This window comes from Polypterus senegalus, chromosome 6 (genome assembly GCF_016835505.1).
Source record: "Polypterus senegalus isolate Bchr_013 chromosome 6, ASM1683550v1, whole genome shotgun sequence".
Classification (NCBI taxonomy): Eukaryota; Metazoa; Chordata; class Cladistia; order Polypteriformes; family Polypteridae; genus Polypterus; species Polypterus senegalus.
The window spans coordinates 114,670,270-114,680,677 of record NC_053159.1 but is presented as its reverse complement, the minus strand read 5'-3'; the positions used below and the strand labels follow the sequence as shown (position 1 = coordinate 114,680,677).

Genomic DNA, 10,408 nt, shown 5'->3' with positions numbered 1-10,408 from the left:
TGAAATGGTCAGGGTGGTGTTTGACACAAACTCAGCGAAACTGCGAGAGAAAGTTTTAAGTGCCAGGACTAAGGTAACATTAAATACAGCCACGGACATAGCACGAGATGGCACCAGCACAGCTGAGAACCTTCGTTGCATGTACACCGAGCGGCTCACGTGAACTGACGCAGTGCACAGATAAAAGGCAACAGTTCCAAAGAGCGCTGAACAAAAACCGAATTACACAATTGAAAAGACAGCAAAAAATATGAAGCGTCTGATAAGCATATTCATAAATCCAGCTACTGCGGAAACAAAGCACACGGTGGAAAAGTCAATGTCCCGCTAAAGGAAGACAGTGTAAAAAAAAACGTGCATGCAGTGTGTCAGGTCTCAGATAAAGAAGAAGACGAGCTGTTTATTGATGCAGTAAGAAACGAATCGATGAAAGAAACCTGTTATCTTTACAACGATTGACAAACACGGAATGTAACTTGAACACAACACATCCTACAAATACGAGCCTGATTGAAAGAAATAATGCTAATCAAATCCTTGATGACCGCAACACTCAGTAACACTCACAAAACAAATACTGTATATTGACAGTCATGTTACGTTATTTTAAAATGTTCCCTTTTCTTTTTCTAGCTTTTTTAACACACTACTTCTCTGCTGCGATACGCGGGTATATATATATGTATATATATATTCCGATCTACATACTCGAATAATGGATACTTTATTCGCCATCAATGATTGTTTTGGTAAAGCCATACTCAGTGTATTCATTAGATGAACGGTAAAAAAGTAAGAGCGAGGGGAGGATGCAGGCTGTAGTGCGCCAACTCTATCTGAATTGCGATCACATTTCAAAAATATATCTTTTCAAGTTCTATTTAGTTAATATTTGTCAAACTCAAGGGCCACGGGCCACATCCGCCCCGCGTAATTATATCCGCCCCAGATCATTTTATATACTGTATTATTGTTATTAATGGCCCTGGTATATGAAGCGCTGGTAACACAATAAACTACAGTTCCCATAATGCAGCGCTTTAGCTGCCTTGCCGAACACTTATTGCGAAGCTAGCTCACGCGATGCCGGAGAGAAAAGTTCATTCTGAAAATAGAGCCTTTAAAAGCGATGGGAGGCTGAGTATATGTTTACTGAACCCGTGTGTCTCATTTGTGGAGCTAATGTGGCGTAATTACAGAATTTAATCTAAGACGGCACTATGAGACAAAACATCAGGGTAACCTGAATGCAATGCAGAAGATACAGAAAGCAGAATAATTAAATAAGAATCTGACACTTCAGCGGACGTTTTTACCCGTGCACAATCACAAAGTGATTTCAAGTGAAGCTGCTTTTATGAGAGACACAAATGCACCAGTGCAACTTGCCTCACTTTCCCTGTTGCCAAGTAATGTTAAACCAAGTCGTCACTACGGTGTTCCCAAATACGCACTTTGCTGATAAACTGAGCGCACTGAGTTTGCACGGCGCTTTGGTGACTTTGAAGAACAAAAAAAGTCCGTCTACATGCGGCTCAAACCTTGTGCATGTTTGGTAGCACATATCTGTGTGAGAAGCTCTTCTCAGTGATAAAGACTAACAAAACAGCACACAGGAGTCGCCTCACTGATGAGCACCTGCACTCCATCCTGAGAATCTCCACAACACAGAACCTCACACCAAACAGAAACGAACTTGTGGCCAAAAAAAGATGCCAGGCGTCCAGCTCTAAAATGACATATGAGCAAAGACAACTGAATGATTTGATTTGTTATTGCACGTAAGAGCGGGAGTCAACCGTTTTAACAAACAGCGTATTGCACTGATACTGAAATAGCTGTGTGTGTATATATGTAGATATGTATGTATATGTATATATATGTTTATATATGTGTGTGTGTATGTATGTATATATATATGTATTTGTGTGTATATATGTGTGTGTATGTATGTATATGTGTGTGTATATATGTAGATATATATGTATGTATATATGTGTATATGTATAGATATGTATATATATATATGTTTATGTGTGTGTGTAAATATATATATATATGACAACAACACTCATCACTCACAACAGTGACAAAACAATTACATTGACAATCAGGTTACGTTATTTTCAAAATGTTTCCTTTTCTTTTCATTGCTTCTTTAACACACTACTTCTCCGCTGCGAAGCGCGGGTATTTTGCTAGTATTACATATAAAGCTAGGCCTGGTGAAACAATTTGTAAAGACTTTGAATAAAGATGGTTCATGCATCGAATACATTGCACAAAAGTTAGCTGGACTTACCATGGAAAAACTGAAGGCAGGAATTTTTGATGGTCCACAGATGAGGGAACTTATAAATGACCCACATTTCAAAGGATCAATGAATGAAATTGAATCATATGTCTGGTCTTCATTTGTTCTTGTTGTGAAAAACTTTCTTGGCAACAAGAAAGCAGACAACTACACACAGTTAGTAGAGGATATGCTCTTTCATTTCAACAAGCTTGTCTGTAGCATGAGTGTTTAAAGTCCATTATCTGCACAGTCACTTCGATCACTTTCTAGAGAATGTTGGTGACTAAGCGAAGAGCAAGGTGAAAGATTTCACCAAAACATAAAAACAATGGATGCTGGATGCCAGATACCAAGGAAGACAGCAGGCACACATGATGGAAGACTATTGTTGGAATCATATGCAGGATTGTCCTAGCATATCCCACGCTCAAAAGTCTTACAAAAGTAGCTTCTTGTGTTATAAATGACTGGAAAGTGTGTATCATAAATCTGTGCTTTTGGTATGAAATAAGTAGATTTTCCTGTAGTACACTTTTCTTTTAATATTTAATATGTTTCCTTCATGCTTAAAAGATATTAATTCAAACACTACATTAAAATATCGTGACTTTTTATGGGTGAGCCAAGTGAAGAGTGGTATATGGCATATGTTCTGTATCTCAAAAACTAGAGCTGATAGGGGAAAACTGGGGCCATTTTTGGAATCAGCAGGTCAAATATACCCAGAAACAGGTCTAACATGTAGGGCACCAAAATGTGTGCTGGCCCCTGTTATATATAAAATATTTCCACAGTGCTATGAGCCCCAGGGTATGTATGAGATTTTAAACTCATTGTCAAAAGGCAAGTGAAAACTTTTGTTCCCATTTATTTGTGCATTAGTGCAAACAGTATATTCTAGCAGCATATAAAAATGAAACCCTGATATGCATTACAGTGGTCTCAGGGCAGCATGCGATTATTTCTGATGACAAGTAAATGTTCACTGTGCTGTGTTTTCCTGTACTCCAAGCATTGTTAATTCCTTTATGTAAGTGAAAAATACATCTTAAAAGAAACATTACTTTAAACACTGCTTTTTCTTCAGTCAATGTTGAGTTTAAAACACACAAAGGAAGTACTATGTAAGAAAACAAAACATTTAAAGAGTAAACAATAATATATTCTGAAAAAACAGGTTATTTACAAATGTATTTTCAGTAATATACTCAATAAAGCATTCAATGTAAACAGACTATATTTTATGCCCATTTTATGACTATGTTTTTTTCTCAGATGACCAAATCAAGACAAATATTACTCTACAAGCATTTATACATATGCCACAAAGATTAGTGCTCACTCTGTAAAAATGCACTTGGAATCAATATCTTACTCTAACTTCAGGAAAAGTATTGTTTTTTTGGTAAGATTTTTAATCAATTTGGTTAAAAATAAAGTACTTTTTTGACAGGGCAAAATAGAAGCAAAATAATGTCAAATGTAGTAATTTGTTTTTAAAAATTATTTTCCAAACCTACAGTAAAATAATTCTGGGTAATTTATAACTGTACTCGCCCACAGCAGGGACAGGTCAGAGGCAGGCTTTAAATCCCAAATTGTTGTACAAGTATGGATACCACATCACTGAATAATACACACAAATGCATGACTTATCTCACATATCTTGCAACCTAATTAATTACTACAAGTTTTGTTCATGCAGACTGTGCAAGAAATTAAATAAAGAGCAACAACTTTATTTTCAAATTTACCAGACAATGTAAAAATATGTAGAGATTTGCCATATACAATCTAATGTAGCTCCTCTGACAAAGTTACTCAAAAGAATAATTCTTTGCAAGAAATTTAACTTTTACAAACAAAAATAATTTTTAGCACATTGAAGTATATACGTAAAAATGAATGATGAAAAAAATGATTTTTGTACCATGAACATAACCTTGCTTTCAGTAACATATTTTAATGTTACAAAAATTTTAAATAGATTAATGCAAGTGTTATTTATGAGGTACAGTATAATTTGTTTGGCTTCATGGTGTAGTAAAATTATAGTATTAAAGCACTTTTGACTCATTCACATAATTTTGCTATTTTAAGTCCAGAAATATTTTTTCAAAGATATGTAACTAGTACAGGATTATAAATTAATACATCAGGTAATTCTGACATAATCCTTGGAAAATTTATCTTCAACCTTTAAATATGATCACAAAAATACATTCAAATACTGGATTTTTCTTTATATTGTTTTTTGTTTACCAAAACTTCACAGACACTTCTTGAAGGTGTAAAACATACAAAGTAAAACAGTTTATAAACATATAAACCATAAGCACACAAATGGAAACCAGTGCTCCTTGACTGAGCGTGTCAATAGTTAAATTAGTTAATCCTGTCATAAAATTAGACAGAAGGAAATAGAACAGCTGATTTCTATTTATGCTTTGAAGAAGACATCTTTCTTTGTCCAATGTAGCTTTATCTGAGCTGCTTGATGAAATTCTGTTCTTTCTTGAGGGTATTGACCCAACAGTCCATGAACAAGGTACGTGAGAACATCTGGATATCAGTTTTGCAAAAACCAAGATGAGATCCATGCATATCAAGCAGCATAGGAAAAACAGCGACTGGGCTAATATCCAAATGCAGAAAGGTAGATTTGCTGTTCTTCGAGACACAGGTTCAATAAACCTCTGACATATGAATAAAACTGAAAATAGCCCCACACATCCAAGTGAAAGGCAGAGAAATGTTTTAATCCAATCTTTAACTTGCTTTCTTTCTTCCATAATATACAAGCCAATTTGTACTCCAGCTAAGTAAATAGTGATGTAGCCAAAGATTGAAAACAAACCTTCTCTGTTGGCACTTATAAACCCTTCTTCTCTGTCACTCCCTTGCAAAATATAGGATTTTAAACCCGTTGTTTCCAAAATTGTCTGATAAAAAACTCCAATAATGCAGGCAAAAATCCATGATTTTTGAGCTGGTACAAAAGTCAAGAGAGAAGATGCCACTACTCTTACAATGGCAAGTGTGAAAAAAAAATTCCAGTGGACTCCATATTCTGAGACATGCTCATGGTAGTCAACAAATTTGAGGCTTATTATTCGCCCCATTCCTAAAGCAGCCAAAGGCCAAACTGACAGCAACTGTTTTATGACATGACACAGTTTTGACTTGGAAATGTTATTCTGTCTTGATTCTGGACTTACCAGTGAGTTTGCCAAAACAAATGCACCCACACCAAAGTCCATTACACCAGTACCATAGGATTCAGTTTTTGCATACCGTCTTGGAAATACTGCAAAATCAACAGCAAGAATACTAATTGCAGTCTTCATATTGACAAGCACACGGAATGCTGTCACAGAAGGAATGACTTTGCTATCCAAATTGGCTCCTAAAAAAACTTTAAGAATGTGAAGACATCTGTCTTGGAGAAAGTATCTTCTCTTGTTGTACACTTGGAGAAATAAACTTAAACTGATGACCAAAAAACTTAAAATAACCATTAAGAGCATATCACTTAAAAGAGTGCATGACATTACAAGAGGAATTACAATCAACATGAAGTCCACTAGGAAATGGGCTTTCTTTGAAAGTGGAAGTGCCTGCCCTCCTAGGAAACACAGAATTATTATCAGACCTCGACTGACCACACATAATGGAGCAAGTAAAGAGCCAAGGGCTATCTCTACAAGACTGGTACCATTCAAATTACTGACAAAGTCTTCTTTCAGTTGCTTATCCACCATTTTTCTTCAACAACTTTCAAGCTAGAATAAGAAAAAGGATATATGTGATATAAACAATTACCAGACAATTTGAAAAACCCAAACAAAAATCAATGCCCATGAAAATAGTTTTTGCTATCTGAAAAGTAACAACAAATAGAACAAAAATATCTGAAAAGTAATAACAAATAGTACAAAAATACCAAATCAGATATTAATATTAGGCATATGTTTATTTTTTATTGTCTTCTATTTTTCTATTCATTTTGTAAAGCACTTTGAGCTACATTTTTATGTATGAATATGTGCTATATAAATAAATGTTGATTGATTGATTGATTGTGATGATGCTGTTTTTAGTGTTGCTGCCTCATAGACACAGTGTCCTATGTGTGAATTCTGTGTCTGGTCACTGCCTGTGTGAAGTTTACATGTTCTCCCTATATCTGTGTGCTTTTTATCACATGGTAATTCAGTTTTTCTATCACATTGGAATGACATGTATGAACATTTAATTAACATCTCTACCTCACAGAATGGATGTTTGTGTAAGTGGTCCCTGAAAGGGACTAACTACCCATTCAAGGTTGGTTAAAGCCCAGCACCCTCTGCTGTTGGGACAGGGTTTTGCCTCACGTGACCCAAAAGCGGGTTTCAGAATATCACATTGTGCTAAGGGTTACACAGTGGAAAGTGCTGCTGACACACAGCTCGAAAGTTCTGTACTAAAAAAGTCCACATTCTATTTGTGTGCTGTTTTTATGTTCCCCTCACATTCACATATTTTCTTTTTTTTTGATTTTATTAAAATCACACAACATTCCATACACATAAATCAATTTCTACAAACATAAGATCGAAAACAAATCAATCCCCACCCCTACATTCACATATTTTCTCTAGTCCACTAGTGGTCCATGGGCAGATCTTTCTTAGAGCTGTTTCATGTAGCTTTATCAGTACAAAAGTTTTTTTAAGACCCCAACCACAGAGCACCTTGTATGACTTTCTTGCAGATGATAGCATCTTTTTCTTCTTCTTCTCTACTTCTTCCCGCTCTGCTCATGTAATCCACATGATACTCAGAGTGGCAATACAAGAATTTTCATAGACCAAGGAGCAGTGCAAGTCTTTCAGAGTTCTGTTTGCGCTTGTTTTTTTTTTTTTTTAATTGTCTTCTTAAAGAACCTTCCAAGTGAATAACAGTGAAGGTAACACATGCATTTAAATTTACGAGGCAATAACTGTAACACACAAAAGTTACAGTAATTAGAAGCTGTTGGCCATGGGTAGTCCTCTATATTTTTGATTTTGAAAAAGTTATCATCACTCCAAAACACTTTCAGCACCCCTGCTGTAGACACTCTAGCTTTCTCCAATATACCCAACATCTGCAATTTAGTTTGACCAACATCTCTAAATTTGCCTAACATTAGTGAATGTACCCTGCAGTGGACTAATCCCCATCAAAAAAAGTGTTTTGTCCGTGGTGAGTAATACTACAGAATGGCTTCCTGTCTCAAGTTGCCGTTTTCTCTTGTGGCCACTGCAACTTTGCAATGAAAAAAAAAATGTGCACAGAAAATGGATGAATGAAATTTCATCAAGCTATGCTTTTTTGTTCACATTTACAAGGAAACAAAAAGGAATGCAACATAAATTTATACTTCAAAAACATAGACTATATCTTAATTTTCATATGTACGGAGTTAAACATTTAAACTGAAACTTTTTTATAAATGAGTGTTATCCTAAAGAAACCAAACCTCACCAATACGTTATATTATGTGCTGAACAAGCTAAAGCTATTTTCTTAATGGTCATCTTACGTAAGGAATACAAGTAAAAGACCTCTGATGCATTTATGTATTTACTGCTGTCAATATAACTATTTATCTGTATAAATAAAGTGAATTGTTGTTGAGGGTATATGATTTATTTTTTTTTTAATTATAAAATATTTAGTCACCAATAAACAATAGCTTGGACGCACTAAGTAGTAGGGTGTCGTACCATGTTAGCCATGGATGTAGTTAGAAGTCAAGAAAAAATGACACCTTTTATTGGCTAACTGAATCGATTACAATATGCAAGCTTTCAAGGCAACTGATGCCCCTTCTTCAGGCTGGAAGCTTGCATATTGTAATCGGTTTAGTTAGCCAATGAAAGGTGTCATTTTGCTTGACTTCTCGTTGGACGCACTAAGATAGCCTCTGTATTTATATGTAGTAAACAATCTCTTGGAACAATTGTTAACGCTTAACGACGCGGTTTGCTTTGAAAGGAGCGTAATCAAATGACACATGTAATCGCGGGGATCTTAGCAAAAACTATTTTCATTCAAAAAATACTTTTTTGTTTTGTATTTAAAATCAGTTAAACCTAAATGATAATATGTTATGAACACGTTTTCAGATTGCATTTTAATACATAAAAACAGCACTGCAGTCAGAACATTTACCTTTACTTCCGCATCGGCCGACTACTTGGCAGGAGCACGCATGACGTAGTAATTATAAATGGGCGGAGCGTAATGACGCAGTCAAGAGCCTGCCCTATTTGCATTAGTTTGAATATTGCAGTTACATGGCATGCCGTAGCTGCTCTTAAAGTAAGCGATTGAATTGAAATGATCAGGGTAAAACACATTTGGAAAAGGTGATTTTTTCGGTACGAAAAATGTCAACAGCCAACGCAAGAGCAAGTTCCCACATTGGCTACAGCTCAACCAGTAGTAAAAAAAGGTTCTGGACGCGTGGCAGTACAGTGGGAGTTGGAGCGAAGCAGGTAAATTGCCGAGCGCCCGAGTGCCCTTCAGATCTGTCCGTTTCAGTCCAAATTTAAAGCTGTATTATTAGCTTAGTTTTCGAAGTTATTCAGTTGTTTTTCCTCATGAAAGTTTAACATTTATCTAATTTTGTGAGAGGCTTTTGAGATCCGGTAGCGAAATAAGTATCCGTAGCAGAAAGTACCTTTGTCTCATTATGAAATTAAAACTTTTTTTTGATCACGATGATGGCCATTATGTGTTTCATTTACCTTTGCGCATCAGTGAATCTGGAACAGTTTTTACATTCCATTGCATTGAGTCTTCAAAAGATCAGCAAAATTCAAATTAGAAAGTGGGAGAAGCCGGATGGTGTCAGTGTGCTTATTCCGAGATTCCAATAGAAAATAAACATCAATATGTTAATGATTACACTTGTGTTTTTTTCCGAGCAAATTCTTTGCCTCTAGAAAAACTTTGACAACAGTTTCATTTTTCGCGCGTTATCTGTTTCGTGTGAAATGTGTTTACTTACGAAGAAATTATTTTTTTCTAACGCCTCAGATAGCCAAGTGTTTATTTTTGAGTCTGGTTGGTGTTTGTTTCTGAAAACTAAAACAAGAGAGGACATTAAAATTTTACTTGGGTCAAGGTTGACAACCAGGTAGCCAGAGAATGTTCAGAAATCTCCTTTACGGTCATTTAAAGTTTTAACTGGTTCATTATATACTATGGACATTTACCCGAAATCAGTATTGATGTGTTTACAACTCGGATAATTATTCTAAAGATATAGAAATTATATTTTTTGCAAGTGGTATCTGACACAGTGCATTCGTAATGTTAAAGATCATAAGTATTATAATCAACGTTTCTCTTAAGACTCTCGTGATGAGTTAGTGGGCTGGAATAGAGAATCGGGTTACAGATTACCAGTTTAAAAACTACTTTTTATCGAATGATGGTACAGTAATTTCATTTTCGGAAGTTTTTTTTTTTTATATAAACATCATTCTTGTGAATACTACTTTAACTTCAACGACAATTTGGTATTTTGAAAATGAAAAGAAAAAATGTTAAAACAGATGCCGCTGGTAAATGTTGAAGATGTCACTGATATAAATTAAAGTATCTGGAAGCTGCAATGAATGACTATACAATGGTTACAAAATAGGAAAAGATGGACCTTTACAAATAGTGCTCGAATCTGGTCTTTTAATAATACAGTATTTAATACGCGTTAATCCTGAAGGAATGCCATTAAAATGTGTAAGAAAAGTATCATTTCCATCAAAGCTTTCTAGTATATATATATATATATATATATATATATATATATATATATATATATATATATATATATATATATATATATATATATATATATATAATTTATGCAGTGATCATGACCTCTAGCAGTTCTTGATAGCTATAAAAAGACACTTATAAAGTACTATGTATATTTCTTTTTTTTGACAATCTGCATATGATATAGAATTCAAATAAATTAGTTTTATTCATCATAGATTTGCCAAATTCATGAACTAGCTCCGCATATAAGCAAGTTTTGAGTTTTTATTTTAATAACAGTTGTTGTGTTCCTTG

The 10,408-nt window shown here is 34.8% G+C and overlaps 2 protein-coding genes across 3 annotated transcripts in view; one reads left to right on the top strand and one right to left on the bottom strand.

Moving 5' to 3' along the window:
- Positions 1-2,889: 2,889 nt before the first annotated feature.
- Positions 2,890-9,096, bottom strand: pigw (phosphatidylinositol glycan anchor biosynthesis, class W). 2 transcript variants are annotated; one of them, XM_039756829.1, is made up of 2 exons: positions 9,076-9,096; positions 2,890-6,078 (listed from the first exon to the last, which is right to left on the bottom strand). In XM_039756829.1, the coding sequence occupies exon 2, from the start codon at positions 6,055-6,057 to the stop codon at positions 4,555-4,557; it is 1,503 nt and encodes a 500-aa protein (XP_039612763.1). In that variant the 5' UTR covers positions 6,058-6,078; positions 9,076-9,096; the 3' UTR covers positions 2,890-4,554. The 2 variants fall into 2 exon arrangements, with proteins under 2 accessions (XP_039612763.1, XP_039612762.1); XM_039756828.1 differs by lacking the exon at positions 9,076-9,096 and adding an exon at positions 8,498-8,543 and having other exon boundaries at positions 2,891-6,078.
- LOC120531421 (unconventional myosin-XIX) overlaps positions 8,611-10,408 on the top strand; it is a 76,450-nt gene continuing 74,652 nt past the window's right edge. Inside the window, exon 1 of the mRNA XM_039756826.1 lies at positions 8,611-8,823. Within this exon, the coding sequence (XP_039612760.1) occupies positions 8,716-8,823 (108 nt within the window). The 5' untranslated portion in view covers positions 8,611-8,715. The remainder of the gene's footprint in view (positions 8,824-10,408) is intronic.